Consider the following 17,097-nt stretch of genomic DNA (forward strand, 5'->3'; position numbering starts at 1 on the left):
AGAAGATAATACCAGACAGGGTAGCCGCAGTAAGACGGCCCAACAAAGTGAAAGATATGCAAAAATTCCCAGGAATGTGTAACTACTGCCGAGCATGCATATTAGATTAAACAGCATACACAAGACCGTTATTGCAGGCCCTCAAAGAGGCCCAATGAGAGAACAAAGAAATTCAATGGTCAGCAGAAATGGGTGATGCATTTACCTCCCTCAAGGAATTGATCTCGAGCGCGCCAGTGCTTGCGAACCCGGATTACGAACGCAAGTTTTACCTGTTCTCCCATTGCAAGGGGATCCTCATGACAGCAGTAATGACACACAAAAACATCCCTGGGGCACAAGCCACTTGCTTACTACAGTGGCACATTAGACGCAGTAATGCAAGGACATTTCGCTTGTGAGCAATCTCTCGCAGCCGCAGCGTTCGCCATTGAGAAAAGTGCAACAATAGTGATGGGCTGCTCCGTGACACTATTTGTGCAACACTCCCTATTCGCTATATATTAGAAAGATCAAAGAGCACACTGACAACTCAAAGAGCAACTGCTTATGAAATAATCTTGTCCAGTGCAAACATACACCTCGTCCGATGTAAAACAGTAAATCCAGCAAGATTCATTACAGAACCATGCACATTAGAAGACATGCAGGAACACGACTGTACTACTTACAAGTGGGAGGAGGGGGAAGGGCCGGTAGTAAGCAAAAATGCCCTAAACAAAGGAGAAGTCTTCTTCATAGATGGGTCAGCATCAATAAACCCAGACACGGGGGAAAAACATGTGGGGGTGGCCGTTGTGAGATTGGAAGAAGGTGAGTACGAAGTGATAGTACAACATCGCCTGCCATCCCATTACTCAGCCCAAGCAGCAGAGCTTATAGCGCTCATTGAAGCATTACGTGCAGCGAAAGGGTGCGCAGTCACTATTTACACAGACTCAGCGTACATGACCACTACAGTACATGGTGTGTTGGCAAGGTGGGGACGGAGAGTGTTCCACAGAGCAGATGGGTCACCAGTACAACATGCATAGCTCTTGAAAGAACTTATTGAGGCAATGAAAGAACCTACCATGGTAGCCATAGTGAAGTGCCAGGCCCATACGTCCAATTCGGACGTTATCTCTTTGGGAAACGCAGCAGCGGACGCTGCAGCCAAGGAAGCCTCCTACTTAGTGAAAGAACTAACAGGTGAGTACCTAATGCACCAACATGTAGGGGAAGAGCTCCCAGACGGATACAACACCATGCCCGTGTCACAAATACTGGAGTTACAAGAAGGGGCAAATGAGGAAGAAAAAGGGCTTTGGGAAAAGAGAGGTGGGAGCCAATCCGCAACAGATCTTTTGTGGCGTCAGAACAACACCGGGAAGGTGGTAATGCCACTCAAACTCTTAGAAATAGCGTTCCAGCAACTACACTTCCCAGACCACAATGCTAAACAAAAGATAGCAGCAGAGATTCAAGAGGACTGGTTTGTACCAGGCCTCCAGGAACATATATCAAAACTGGCAATGGAATGCACGACATGCCAAATATACAATTCAGGAATGACCCTAAGGACACTGCGAGGAACAATACCCAAACCAGTAGGGCCCTTCAGAGAACTGCATATTGATTATGCAGATATGGGAGAAAGGTGTAATGGTGCACGTTACATGATAGTGGTCGTTTGTCCATCCTCCAGATGTGTTGAAGCAGGGCCATGTGCACGACCTGATGCCAAATGCGCTGCAAAATTCTTAGTGAGGGAAGTTTTCCTGCGCTGGGGAATTTGCGACATGATTCGCTCGTATAATGGCACACATTTTGTTAATGAACTTTTTAAAGAACAGCGATGTTAGGAATTAAGCATAAGCTTTGCGCGATTTATCATCCGCAAAGCAATGGCGTGGTTGAGAAGATCAACGGCCTTCTGAAGGGTAGGCTGTCAAAATTGTGTTTTTCCCTCAAAAAGAACTGGGTGCATTGTCGGCCTCTGGCCTTATTCGAGATGCAAAATCAGCCTAGCAAGGACCACCATTTGTCACCGCACAAGATTGTGACGGGAAGACGCATGCACACAACACAATCCCCACTCCACAGACATTCAGATTTGCACAAATGCGCCACGATACTAGGAGAAGAATGTAATGAATATCTGACAAGACTCACCAGAGCAGCCCGCATGATATCAAGGCAGCTAGCACCACCATTTATTCGATAAGAAGGGAATGAGGCAGTAACATTTGTTGAGGAAAACCCACAAGGGCAGTTATTACCAGGAGATATGATTTTTGTGCAAAGTTTTGTACGGAGGTGGAATGCCTCAAGATTTCCTGGCCCTTATGAGGTGATATTTTGAACACCGACTGCGGTGAAGGTAAAGGGCTTGAGATATTGGATACATTTGAGCGACGTACGTAAATCATATGACAGTGTCAGAAAAGGAACGAGAAGAAGAAGCACAGACAACAACAGAGATCTCACAGTAAAATAAAAAGCGAAATGATTAACATTAAAACGGGTACAGAGTAAAAGAATGATAGCAAGAAAATATACATTGACGAAAATAGTTTTGTGCCAAATGGTAAATAAAAATGAAAATTTAAATAAGGTTGAATTGCAATTATGAAATCTCTCCCTCTCTTTCTCTTTCTCTCTCTCCCTCTCTATCATATAATAAAATGAAGAGGTCAACTGTTTAATTATGCTTAATGCACTTTTATGTTTTAACATATAGGAGTAACCATGGCAACGAACGGGAAGCCCGCAACGAGTAATATTAGGGCAGTTAGAAATGTAAATAATGTATTCGACTTACGTAGATATTCGTATGAATGTGGCCTGTTTGTGTGTGCTGTTTTATTCTTTGCAATGATGTTTGGAATTATTATTTATTGGTTCATTTCATTCATCTCTATCGAGATGAATGAGGGGGGAGGGAATGGAACTAACATGGGAAATGAAACCAAGGTGGTCAAAGAGGGTGATTACTTAATATGGAACGGATTCCAGCTTGTATGGGGCTATGGTACAGTCCCGCCCAACCCACAGCCCTCAAATAACATCAATAGCAGCCCGAGTATAAATCCAACTCCACTCTCAAATGTCTCTGAATATAATGTTTACAGTCTAAACGATCATAACCCCTCTGTCTTATCATGGTTATACAATACTATTGCCACACTGCCCTCACCAGAAGTTACCCCAACAGCGGAAACTAGACCACCTATAGGCGTAAAGGAAGCAAAGGAAGAAACGGCAGTGAGGTTTCTGTCTCTATATGATGAATGGGAAAAGGGGGGCGTGGGGAAAAGGGGGCCAATATCACATATAGCCCGAGAAGCAAAGAGCTACCTTAGAAGCAGTAGGAGGAAGAGGGAGGTGGGGAGGAGAAAATATGACGAATATTCTGGCCTGGCTCTAGACACAATAGAAGACCCCAGACATCCACACCAGTCAAACAAGTGGTATGCAGACATGAGTTCCACCGCAAAACAGACAACTAACGAGAGTTGTTATGTCTGTTCCCTGAGCCCCCACGCCTCGGGTACACCTAAAGTTCTGTTGCCTAAAGAATTGCCTCTTGCAGATGCCCAATGTCTCCTTCATCTCACTTTGTGCAGAATTAAGAACACCTTTCAGGCACACGAAGTATCTTTTGAAATGCTGCAAAATGAGAAAACCTGTTACTCGAGAGCCAAAGGAGAGATATGTTTGAAAGAACCTTTTTTCGTGATCAAAGGGACATTGTTTTTGGACAATAAATGGAAAGATGAAGAAATATCATGCAAAGCTGAAGCTCTGCGAGGACTGGCGGCTGAAAAACTACAGTGGATCGGAAAAACGTGCACACCAGTTTGGAAGGAGCACATCATGAAACTGACCTGGGTGACCGCCATAGAAAAGCTGTTCAAGCTGCAGAAGGAAATATCATATGCTCTGTGTTTCCAGGGCGAAGGGAAAAACTCAATGGGTGTAAATAAGAACTGTAACCGGACACTCACTATCCCAGACATGAAGAAAGGAACAGCGGCACTTATGGACACTTACTAGGTCTGCGGCAAACAGGCGTATTTGCACCTCCCGCAATCCTGGAGGGGCACATGCTCCTTGGCAACGTTGCATTCAGCATTAATGATGATTCCGGAGAGCCATATCAATGGGGGAAAAAGAGCGCCAGATGCCCTCCGTGAGCAAAACACCCAGCCAACAGAAGAGCCACAACTGTATGACCTGTCCCCCGGAAATATGCAAGAGCTGTTATCAAGGCGGCGAAGATCATCCAACTACATATCCAAAGCCTCCTCAGAATTATTGGCGCAGATTCCAGACAAGTATTGATTGTTCAATTCTGCAGAAATGTTCTTCGCCTCACTCGTTCCAAGCATCCAGGCGCGGGAAAACGCAAAATGGCTCCAAATCACACGTTGGGAGCTGATCCAGCTAGCTAACGACACTGAAGGAGGGTTTAACATGATCAAGGTGGAGCTAAGAGCCCTGCGGTTAATGACCATGCAGAACAGGTATGTCCTAGAACTGTTAACGGCGATGGACGGCAGTGTTTGCCGATAAATCGGGAGCGCATGTTGCACATTTGTACCTTCTGAAGATGCAGATAATGGTACACTGTCACATGTTATTGCAGCAGTGCACAACCTGGGGGAACAAATGAAAAACGAAGGTGGAACGGACGCCAGCTCCTGGTCCGACAACCTCTTCTCCTGGGTAACATCATGGCTTGGATTGGCGGTCAAAATGCTGATGCCTGTCGTAGTATTTTTACTTCTGATTTTTTGCGTGTACCAGCTAGGTCTTCGATGTTGCGCAAATGCAGTGCCTAATGGAGCAATGATGATGGTGACAGTGGGCAACACTAGAGGAGTGGCACAGATCATGCAAGAAGCTCATGTACAAACAGGTGAGGATCCTGAACCAAAGTATAGAATGGTGCCCATATATTATGATGGGGATATAGTAGACAGGATATATCACACCCCAATAAAGGAGCCCCACGAACGGGAGTGGTATACGGAAGTATGGGTGGACTTGGAAGGAGATGGGGGATGTATATGCATGACCTGCACACCAGATGAATATGCTAGGAGGGGGGAGAGCCTATGGGGGGTTTATAGAGCTTGGACGCCAATAAAAGGCACCCCAGCATGGGATGAGGCTGTTGCAAACGAGAAAGAACTCCAGAGGCTGGGCGAGTTACAGGATTCGTTACTTAAGTAACGAAAGGGGGGAAATGTATGGGAGGATAGGTCCATGAGACCCCTTCCCCAATATGCCCCACCTACTTGAGGTTCGTGGCTCATCAGAGGCCCCTGAGTCACCTGTGCTCAGGTGATAGGGTGGCTGCTGATCGACACACAGGGACAATCGAGTTGTGTTATAACAGACCATGAACTCCATCTTGGGAGCGTCAGGACTCCATTTTAGATAATGGCGACCTAAACCCCAACGAGACAGCCTGCCTGAGGATGCTGCAGCTTGGCCCCCACTCACTGCAAACAGGGAGCCATGCCCTCCCCCGGCACCTCCACTCCACGAGCAACCAGACACGAACAAGTACACGAACAAGTATCAGAACAAACACTGTATCATTTACCTTCCGCAGTACATCACTGTCCCCGAAGTGACCTGACTCGCGGTTCAAGTCTGGAAAATAACAAAAAACATCCTAATAGAACAGGCCTCGACCCCACATCCAACCCCTAACATGTAAAATATACTGTGTCAATACCCTCCTCGTATGAACCCCTGTCGATGTTCCCCAAATGAAGTATCAACCACACACCAAAGCCTAACGATTCATAGGGTTGCTATGTTTATTATAAACACCCGTGTTAGGGAAGGGATGAAAAAGTTCATAAGTATTGGTAAAGTAAGAATGACCTCAGCCCGTGTAAGATACCGTGTGCCTAGAAGCCTCAATGAAAGAGCTTGACACAGCCCACCTAGTGCTAACTAACGAATGCTGCTAAGTACCAAGAAAGGCGGAAAAAGCATTACCGAGAATATGTGTGTGTCATGCAGTGGGACAAGTTTAAATGCATGAACAAGAATGTAAATGTACTACCACCTTTGAACGTATTGCTTTTATGCTCCTAAGTACACCACCAAACCTAATGCTACCTCATGTGTTATCCAACTGCTACCATGTGTGATTGCTAAAATGTAGTTGTCCAATGTTCAGTGATGTATGAAACACTGCCAAACTTTCATAGTCGTATATGAAATAGTACATGAATGTATAGACATTAGAAATGTGTAACCACTCTAATATTACTAACTTTATTAACCGTCTCCTCATTCTGCATAGTGTGCAGCCCAGGCACAGGGAATGGCTCGCACACACAAGGTCATCTCCCCCTCCTCCTGCCAAGGTCCGCCAGGACTAGCTGGTGCGCGGGCAGCTGAGCCTCACCTCCCCTCATTCCGTTGGACCCGTTTCAAGTATTCACCTCCCCCATATCCGAGGCCCCCATGGTCGGCCTAGTGAAGAATTTACAACCTGGTCCTAAACCCCACCGCCTCAAGGGGCCAAAGGTGCAACTTCACTGATACAGTAGTACTCCGGCTCACCCCAAGTTAATGGGCCTTGGAGAGCAGATATGCAACCCTGTACTAACATATCATAAACTAATTCTTCACTACATCTAACAAGTCCAGAATGACAGGGCAGCTCACCTCATGCCCTTAGACCCAACTCCCAAGTTTATGACACCCGGTCAACAGGTCAGAAGTAACAGTGCCCTGATGTATTGGTAAAGCTTCAAAATGCATGTGTTTCTCCAGTATCCTATTATCCCGTAAAGTAACATATTGCAGGATTTGCAGGACAACTAGAATCGTCTAAACGGATGAGTGTTTGTGTGTGTGGCCACAAGGGCAGAATGTTAGGGCAACCATCTATCAACGACACGGACCGCTCCTGGCCGGGCAACCCCGACCCGACAAGCCCAGCTGACCCATCCGCCCCACATTGGCACCACGCTGATGTCCACCAATCATGGAGCTGCTCATCACTGCTGCGCCTATAGTTAGTCGACACCAACCAATCCCCGAGACTATGTGCCCCCGATAGTGTGTAGGACGCATGACATGGTTTCATAATAAATAAGACTGTCTGCTATTGTCAGACAGAGCGCTCTCGGAGCTTGCAGAGTCCTTTGTATGCCCTATTTGACTAGATAAAAAACCTTTTGCATTTACCCGCACTTGGTCGTGGTCCCATTCCCTCCTGGGGTGTGTCCTTTACTGCCTCTCCTTGTGGGGAGGGTAATGCCTTTTGGGGACACTTGCTTTCAGTATTTAAAATCCTACATAGCCACATTTCACTGCATGCTGTCCACCCCACACAGAGAGTGGTGTGATTAAAGAGGCCAGAAAACAAGTGAAATATACGGTCACCAATGTTTCGTCCAAGATAGTTACTAACCAGTGATGACCCCAGTTATACATACATCAAGTAGTAAAACGTATTTACCAAGACCAATATTAGTTGCCAGAGGTTGACTTGTTGCCACACAACCACCCGTACACAGAATTGGGGACCTTCTAGAAATGAACTCCAGCTCTGATGCCATTTCAGTCTGTTTCAAGCAAGTCTGATCAACGGGGTGTACTTTGCGACCTGGAACAAAGAGAAAATACAAACATGAATGTCAATATATGGTGTGCGCCTAGGGGCACTTATCAAGCAGAGCTTCATAGCCCAGCCCTTAACTATAATCTCTTGCCATGCCAACCAATTAGAGAGAACTGAATGCATTTCCTATTGTTAATGTTTATAGTGGAATGCTCTCAAAATGTACCCTCACAGAACATTATAGCAAACAGGGAGAATGGGAGAACGCCACAGAACCTCAGGCACAGATCACACTGAAAAAAAACTTTATTGGGGTCTAATAAAAATAATAAAATACCTTAAAGCCACAGCATCCTGAAGTGGTCACGAGTTATGTACAAGTAGTGCATCCAGCCCTGATTTTATTCTCTGAATTCTGGTGCTGGTAGTTTACACTTTCCCCATTACAAATTCAGGATTACCTGTACAGGTGGCTGGGTTCGGGTGCAGAGTTCTGCTTCAGGTCCCTAATGAATGAATAGATTTATGGGAAACTTAATTCCTACAGCAAATGCAAGTGGACTTTTGCACTTCTATAATACTTAGGGTCTTCACCATCGAATAGGCCCCACTGAACAACGACTTTGGTAATGTCTTGTATACCAAGTCTTTGGTATCTTCAAAAGTAATGATAGGCTGCACCACCCCCGGTGCTTGATCAAGCTTGCGCCCTATCACAAAGTTTAATTACTTGCTGAGGATATTTGCTTTTGTAGTTGAATCGTCCAATTTAGGCGATTTTCCACCTATTGAGTCACTGAGATGGCACATGTTGCTGTCCAGAACACCATGCTTGTGATCATGAGTAATAGAGAAACTGGGCTCTTAATGTTGCTGGATGACTGTACTGCCCTTGATATGGTGGAGCTGATACTGTTGGATGGGTTTTTGTGAGCAGCTCATGTGCCAGAGTTGGGGAAGGGTTGGATAAGATTGTTCTTGTTTTAGCAGATTATAAAGGCACTTCTTGAAGAGCATGCTGCCAACACAGCCTGTGGTATGTAAACTCCCACACGGGTAACGCCCTCGACCTCCTCTTGGACACATGTGTATATTTATTGTTTTTAAAGGGTGACACATTCATCCCTAAGTGGAATCACTGTGGTCAACAGATTATGACTAAGATTCATAAAGATAAAAAATACAAGAAGGAACAGGCATAAAATACAACCAATACTTAGACACCATGGTTAAAAGTAAAAAAAGAAAAAGAGTCCAAACATGATCCTGTAGGTGCACGTATCAAGGACCGGCTTGTAGTATACATCTTGGTCTTCCAGCGACCAAGGAAGTGAACACAAGACCTCCCACAGGATAAATTCCCAGGGAGGCCGGGGAGGTCGAGAAGCAATAATAACACTAGGGTATACCTAAAAAGGGGGAGGGGGATGTCTAAACTATATAGGGTCTCCAGCCCAAACATCTTCAAAAAACCCAGTCGGATGGAGGTCAGGTGACCAAATTTGTAATCAGTCAGATGTTTGTTAGATGTAAGCACTAGCTGTGCTTGAAATGCTGGCCTGGGGAGGATCAGAGGCAGAAAGTGATTGTGTTACCACCTAACCTGTTACTGACACAAGGGGATGGGCAGGATGGACAGGAGGCACTCACTGTTCCTCCCTCCCTCCCTCCCTTCCTTCCCTCCCCTCCCTCCCTCCCTCCCTCCCTTCCTCCCTTCCTCCCTTCCTCCCTTCCTCCCTTCCTTCCTTCCTTCCCCTGTGGTGTGTGGCGTGGTATCATCTGCTAACAACTCATGCAGCACCTGTCCCTTCTTTCCATCTTCAGTCCATGGCCAGCAAACGGCAAGCCAGCATTCCACTCCTTCCAGCATCTTTGTGATTCTTTGCGTCCCTGTGCGCTCCTTGCACAACAGTGGCTTGCTCTGGTAGCCGGCACAGTAGCTCTTGGTACAATTCTAACTCTTGCACCTGCTTTTTTGGCCCATCATGTTGTCCGATGGGCCCGCCCTCCTTTGTCATTTCCAAGCCGCTCTGCATTGCTTATCCCAAAACAGCACCATCACAAAGGTCTGACAACCACGGACCCTTCAGGCTCTGCCCCTTCCTCGCCGTTCATGCATTTATTTATTTTCTATTTTATTTTGGGGTTTTGTATAGTGCTCAAAACTCAATAAATCTGCTGGATACACATTAAATCCCCCCAGGATCTGCTTATGATAATGCCTCAGAGATTCTAGGTGTGGGTGCCAACAGAAGGTTTCTAAGCTAAACAACACACAGCACACAGTGCTCCTAAGAGCATCTTAAAGTCTGGGTTGCAATTTATGCGCCAGCTATACCATGCGGGTCAAATATCAGACGAAATCATGTTATTCAACATTTTTGTGTCAGAGACTCACTCTCCTAATTAAGCAAGAGCCTGCAACTCCTGCATACTAAAACTTTACAACCCCTTACACAAAAATTGAAGGTAATACAAAACTCAGCAGCCCGAGTTGTAAGAAACCCGTCTACTAGCGTGCAAATAACTCGAATGCTGAGAAGGCGCCATTGGCAGGCCGCAGGCGCAAGAATGCTTTTTAAAGCCCTGAAGATTATGCATAAATCCCACTATTGCACCACGCCTCCATAGATCAAACGCAGTAGCAGGTACTGCACCACTTTACGTCAGCTTACATCATGAAAAAATACAAATCGTCGTGTAATCTCCAAAAACCAGGCCAGTTATGGTTCATGCTAGGTCTTACATCTAAGTGGCTACAAAACGGCCGAACAAGCATTTAGCTGATCTTCCAGCACATCTTGTTTATCTGCTTGTGAGGGCACCCCCCCCCCCCCCCCCCAAGAAAGAAGCCAATAACATTTCGTAAAATGCTGCGATTTACAGAACATGCCTTGCCAAAGGCAATAAGATGTGTACACGGCATAACCACCACTCTGGCACTAATCATGAAAATACCGATAAATAACTGTGTAAAGTGGCGTTAGTGGTGTTAGTTTTCTCTTTCAGCAATTTCCCCTCCATATTTGAAGGACCTCCAAACGTTTTGCTTTTGTGTTTGCCCCATGTCCTGATTTTTTGCAGTGAACCCCCAGCTTCACTCCACTGGCCTTTTGCTCATTTTATGATGGGGGAAATGACTAGTCCTTAGGGCTGTCAATCTGGGAAACTGTGTTTCCCTTTTCTTTTTACATGTTATCTATTTTTACATGTTATCATGGTAACTTTTTCATATTGCACAATACATTTTACAACTACAATCCAAGGGATTTTTGGTTACCTTTAGATGTGCCTAAAGACGAACTGGTCAGGGCAGTTACTTTTTCAGTATGTTTACTGAATTTTACTTTAGCTCTCTCAAGTTTACCACATTTGGCTACAAACTGGCAAAGCTCTGTCAATCACAAATAAGTGCATCTCCAACACTGAACACCCTACTATTTTCAGAAATTCCATAAAGCAGAGTCAACAAGAACGACCAGAACAGCCTATGCCAACTGGCTTATCCTACCCAAATTCTGGCTGGGCAGAGCGGGTGGCTCGAGCTTCCAAGTCATCGTAGTGAAACTTTGGAATGTACTACCCCCTCCTTTAGAGTGGAACAATCATACTGGTCATTCCGCAAACTGCTGAAAACATGGCTCTTCCCCTAGAGCACACTGCCAATATGTCCAGCATATGACTGCCCAACATGTAACTTGTTCTGAAACAGCGCCTTGATGCCCTTGGGCCTAGTGCGCGATATAAATGTAAAAACAATTAATAAAACTGTGGTTGGTGTCCTAACATGGCCGTGCCACAAGGTTTCTTTGTTTTTTCTTTGCCCATCTTTTCTTTTTTCCTTCTTCCCCCTTCTCAGGTCAGGAAAATCCTTTTATGGTCATGCATTTGCCCAGTAAAGCCTGGCTTTCATTGGGCTTGTCCAGGAAATGTGTGTTGGAAGCCAGGAAGTGGTTTGGGAATGGCTGGTCCCAATACACAAACTGGTTTCTGTATATCTGGAGTGTATGCATGAGTTTCACCAACGTTTATCTGATTGGATTACTGCTGGGGTGTCTGTGAGAGGCAGATCATCCATTGAGTGGGTTAAAATGTGCGCTCACCTGAGCTTTTCCATAAAACGTGGAGTGCTGCAGCCATTCCCCAGAGATCTGACGAGGAGTCAAGTATCCAGCATAGCTGTGAAGACTTCGGAAGACCCGTGGACCGGTCCTGAGGAGGCCTGTTGACCAACCTTTGCTGCAGTCTGGATAGAGCCCTGTCTGGCTAGTGATCTTAGAAGTCCTTCAGTGGTGCTTTGGACGCTTAAAGTGGTGTGAAAAACAGTTCTCAATGTCTTCTTGGTGGCCTGCCATTTGAAATCTTTAGAAGTGTTCCTGGGCCATCCAGTGGATTGACCAACTTCAATTTGGGCTACTGCAGTAGAAGCATTATCATTCCGTGCTTCAGCTTGGCACTTCAGGGATCTTCACCTTGTCCAGCAAGTAGCCCTCCTGCGAAATTTCGCCATCCCAGCATCCAAGGGTCCCTAGATAAGAGGCTTCCTTTGACCGTGATATCTGTGACGCCTACTGTTGCCATGCATCAGTGACTATCCCTGAAAGTGGCTTTCCCTCATCTAGTCAAGGATACTGAAGAGTCCTGCACTGGTGCCTGCTGCGTTGTTGCACAAGAGGCTGCACACAGCTCCTGGACACGACCAGAACTCTTCTTTCACCCGCAGCTCCTGGGCTTCTTCGACTGGAACCAATGGCAGAAAAACCTACCTCAGGCGACACTCCAATGATCTGTCAAGTGTGAGGAAACACTGGAGTATGGGGGGTAAGTTGCAGCAGTACTTGCCTGCACCTGTATCTCCATCCTTTAAAAGTTTGTATAACTTTTAATAGTTTTGTAACTTTTGTCTTTGGAAATACTTGTTGTTTAAAGTCCTCCAAAAGGTAGAACAAGGTTTTACTCACCAGCGAACTACTTCATCTGTCTTCTGGCACCTTCATCACATCCACAGGACCCTCCTCCTAACTTGTTCCCAACTTTCTAAGCCTTTTGGAAACATTGTGAACCTTTGGGCACAAGGCCCCAGACAACTTAGGGTTGGACTTTGCAGCTTAGGGTTGTATTCCTGTGGAATGGCGGTGCAAACACTAATTACGTACCTTCCTTTCCAGGTATTGTGGGGGTGAATTGATAAATGTGCACTGGCCTTCTGTAATTGTATATATGTATGTAACTATTAGTTTTGTGTGATAATATTACCTGTTCATAGTCATTTTTCATAGTGTGTTTTCTTGGCCATAAATATAGTCGTTTTATAACTGTCAAAGTGCCATCCTTGATTGCTCACTGTGTGGACTCATTGTGGACCCCTGAGCACACTCACTGTCTCCTGAGACTTAGCCTTGGCCACTCTACATGCTGCCTTGATTGCTTTACCTTCAGCTCCCAGAGTTGTGCCTGTTCACCATAACTATGTTGGCCTCCTAATACCTGTCCACCAGGTCAGAGTTTAGAAATCCAGTCTAGTAAGTGGTAAAGAGTGGGGATAAAAAATTGCCACAATGTGTATCCCTCACGCAAATTAAGAGGTTAGAGGAAAATAGAAGGAAATACCAAAAGCATATGGCGGCAGGGATTTCCTAAAGAAATAGGGAGTAATTCTATAACATAGCATGGATGCTTCCAATTAACCATTTATAGATCATATTTTGCTTAATAGAAGAAAGGAGCAAAACAAAAATGTACAGCTCCCATAATACCACCCTTGACTCCGTAAATTCATAGTAATATCCCTTCATTATATCCTATTTCTATGACAGCTCATGTCTTACTGCTCCCTCACAATACTATTGCTCAGTAAACTTTGGACTTATTTGCTGTTATCAGATACTTTATATCTTCACCTTAGTTGCATGGATATTCGACGTGTTGGTTATTGCTTAGAGAACCCTTTAGTTAGAGACCTTTTACCAGCGTTAAATACCAGGTCTCCATCCCGCACTGATGATCACTAAGGGGACACTAACCATTAGCAACACAAGAATCTGGTTTTGGTTTTGCCATGGGGCTGAACATTTGCTCTTCCTTCCCTCCCTCAGGCAGCAGCATTTTTCATGGGGTGCATTCATTCTTGGCTAGAGGAAAGCCCCCAGTGTGCTACAAGCACTGCTACCCTGGAGCCCTAGAGTGGTTTGAACTGCATCCACCCTGCACAGGGTCAGGGACATCTGGCTTACTTTTTTATTTATGTTTTAACACAAAAAAAGTAGGGCGTTCCCAAACACTGAACCGGGTAGTCTTTCTTACCACACATTGGCGATTGGAGGGCTATGTTTTCAGTAGAGATGAATGTGCAAGATCAGGAGGAGTTCACCTTGGGCAGTGATATCATGGGGGATGCCTCAGAGCCAGAAAAGAAAGCTTGACAAGGACAGTTTGTTTCCTTCATTAATAATTCCTTAACACGGGCAGTAGATAAGACCTAAAAAGCTAAAATGTCAACCCTTACCCATTCCCTTAATGAGACGGCCACTAAAGCTGTGACACAAGGAAATGGCAGTGGCAATCCCATTTTAGATCAAGAGACAGGGGCTACAAATGAGAGACACCTTTGTGGGGTCTAGGTAAATGAGGATAAAAGCCCATGTTAAGAGCAATGACCCTGAGCAACTAATGGAACAGTGTGTGCTCCGGCAACCCCAGAACTTTGAGAGTGCTGGGCCATTGACAACAGTGCGGCTAAAAGTGCCCACAAGACCCCCATGCCTTAAGGAGACACAGAAGAAAGCCAAGGTAGCCAAAGTTTTGAACCAGTCACCTTGTGATCTGGCCAAACGCTCCACCTTTATTTACAGGTAGTACAGATAAAGGGAGGATCCCCTCACTTTTGACTCAGACCTGGGATTGAGTACATATGGACTCTAAGACTCTCTGGGTAAACCCTGTTTTGTCCTGACTTTATAGCACAGCCAAACTCTAAGAAATGGGCCAGTTTAGTCTGTTGGGGATTACGCAGATGTGTCTTTAAGTAATACAATGTAAACAGCCACCAGGAATAAAATGAAGGCTGAATTTCCAATGCTCTCTCTACCGGGAAACTCTTCAGCCACTCCTTCTCTATGGACCATAAGATTTGCCAAATTATTCACCAGATACGACCATGAGATCTCAAACGTTGCAACATGTTGTGGCCAGGAGAGTCTCCTGCATACCTCAAGACCCCATGTAAATATATTAAACTTGCCAGAGAAGCTAAATCCTCAGGCAAGTCTTTAGACCTCGAAGTGTTTAGTAATTCAGAACAAAAGGCTCTACGCTTTCTGGTGGAGGCTAATGCCCCCATTGTCCATGAACAAAGTAGGGGTATCCTACTCATGATTAGCCCTTAAGTAGGGGGTCTAGCAGAGTCCAGAAGCCAAGAGGATCCAGACACACATTTCTTTGGTGAGAGGTCTGTTCAAAAGCCTTGATAAATATGTTAATACCTTTGCCTCAGTGAACAGAGCCAAGACCACCAGCCACAACACATTCAGTTCTGGCCCCATAGAAAAAGATAATAGGATTCCAAGCCAGCCTTCCAGAACATCCTTCTTCCTGCAAAGATCCCAAGGCTTCAGGGATCAGGGATTGATGGGTGCTGGTAAAAGGGCACGATTTCACCAAGGTAATGGTTGATATTCAGATTACAATGGACATTACTACAGGGTGAAGATGTCTCTATTTTATGGGGTATGGATTTAGTATTAGAGTGTCCCCGGTGAGAACCATGCATTAATATCTCAGGAAGACAGGGATTTGTAGCAGGGGTCTGTTACAAAATAATGAATGTCAAAGACCTTCAATCACTTGGGGAGGAGGGTTATCAGCACTATTCTCACCGCAACAAAGACAGACACAGGTTACTGACAGATGATCAATCTCATCTGTGGTTCATTGCCATTTCAGGATGGAGATAATTGCCAGGATGAAAAGTGTTAAGGCTAGGAGATGGACTCTAGCTCACAATCCCAATTTATGAACCTTGCGGTTTCTGCAGTTCAATTGGGAAAGGACTGTATATCAATTATAGCCCTGTCCTTTGGCTTTTTCTTAAGACTGTGGGCCTTCATTAAGGTACTAAGAGAAGTATTAGTTAATATTGATTATATTTTATTACATGTAGAAAGTTGGAGGGTGGTAGCTGACCTCTAAATTATTCAATGAAAGCGACCACAACCCCCTTTTCTTTAATCTCTTAGCCTGTCTGTGAAACCCTTACTAGCTATGAAGGATGGGGGCAGGTGGAGGATCCTGTGGCACATTATTGGTTGAAAATAATGGTATTAGTAGATTATTCTCATTGTTAGTAACGCTCCTTGAATCTCTTACAGTGGGGACTGGATTATCATCTAGTGACTTTTGGCAATGTCTGATATGTGTTAAATCCTATTTTCACCAAACAAGGCACTAGGGGGGTGGCAAGTACTTTGTCTTATACTGGGTGGTTTGATCGGGAGTACCGGCAAAAGAAGTCTGAATTATTGTCAATTGTGAAACTGAAAGAGTGCAGGTGAGTTGAGAATATAAAACTTTACTGGTGAAGAAGAGGGAGTTGTTTCCGCAAGAAGAAATGGGAGGAACTTCAGTTAGCTACTAAAAGGAAAAATGCATCTGCCCTACATCTGCGAGGAAATTTGGTTTTCCCATTTCAGTGCACTCCATCAGGACTCTGGCGTACAATTATCAACTAATAGTGAACCCACGGGATGGGAGGCTCTGTTATCACATTATGTGTTGGATATCTCTCTAGATGAGGAGGAAGAAGCAATTCTTTTGCAGGACAGGAGTAAAGGGCCAGAGCCTGATACAATACCTGGAGAGCTTTTTAGTACAGAAGAAGGAATATGGGGTTCTGTTCTACAGCATGTGTTTCTAAATATTACAAGTACCCACCTTGTCCCCGAGTCCTGGCGAGGTACATTATAGTCCCCGTTTTCAAAGAAGGGGATAAGGATGACACCCACAATTACAGACCCATATCCTTAATTGATGTAGAAAGTGGTGTGCAAGTGGTGTTGGCTGGTGCCTGGTGCAACTACTGGCCCGTTTCCGGAGGAGGAGCTGCAGTGTGGCCGTGTGACCTGGGCTACACCCTACACCCAGCCACTTATAACCAGCAATCCTTGCAAAAAGCAGAGCGAAAGTGGTGCTGACTGGTGTTAGCTGGGGTTCGGAGGTTGAAAAGAGGAGATTCACGACGATGTGGAGGTCGACGACTGAGTTGGCCCAGACTGTCATGGAGCCGACTGGCACCAGGACTAGACTTCAGGTGAGGCAACGTACAATGAGGATGCAGTCGCCCCCGAAGGTCTGTGTAAATGGGGAACTAAGACCTACGAGACTCTTGTGCAGGCCCCGCGAGTTCGCACTGGCAACGATGAAATTATCTTCCGAGGCACTTAGCGGTAAAGCGATGAATTAACAAAGGGATAAAAATCTACTCCTAGCATAGAACGGGGAAGAATTGACTAAAAGTCCCCTGC

At 45.2% G+C, this 17,097-nt stretch overlaps 1 protein-coding gene across 4 annotated transcripts in view; it reads right to left on the reverse strand.

Annotated features, from left to right (window-relative positions):
- LOC138491689 (glutathione hydrolase-like YwrD proenzyme) overlaps positions 1-17,097 on the reverse strand; it is an 846,074-nt gene that overhangs the window by 455,627 nt on the left and 373,350 nt on the right. For all 4 annotated transcript variants that reach the window (XM_069618367.1, XM_069618368.1, XM_069618365.1 and 1 more), the window contains one exon: positions 7,478-7,624. In XM_069618367.1, the coding sequence (XP_069474468.1) occupies positions 7,478-7,577 (100 nt within the window). In that variant the 5' untranslated portion in view covers positions 7,578-7,624. The remainder of the gene's footprint in view (positions 1-7,477; positions 7,625-17,097) is intronic.

Source organism: Ambystoma mexicanum, chromosome 10 (genome assembly GCF_040938575.1).
Source record: "Ambystoma mexicanum isolate Mex_15411 chromosome 10, UKY_AmexF1_1, whole genome shotgun sequence".
Taxonomy (NCBI): Eukaryota; Metazoa; Chordata; class Amphibia; order Caudata; family Ambystomatidae; genus Ambystoma; species Ambystoma mexicanum.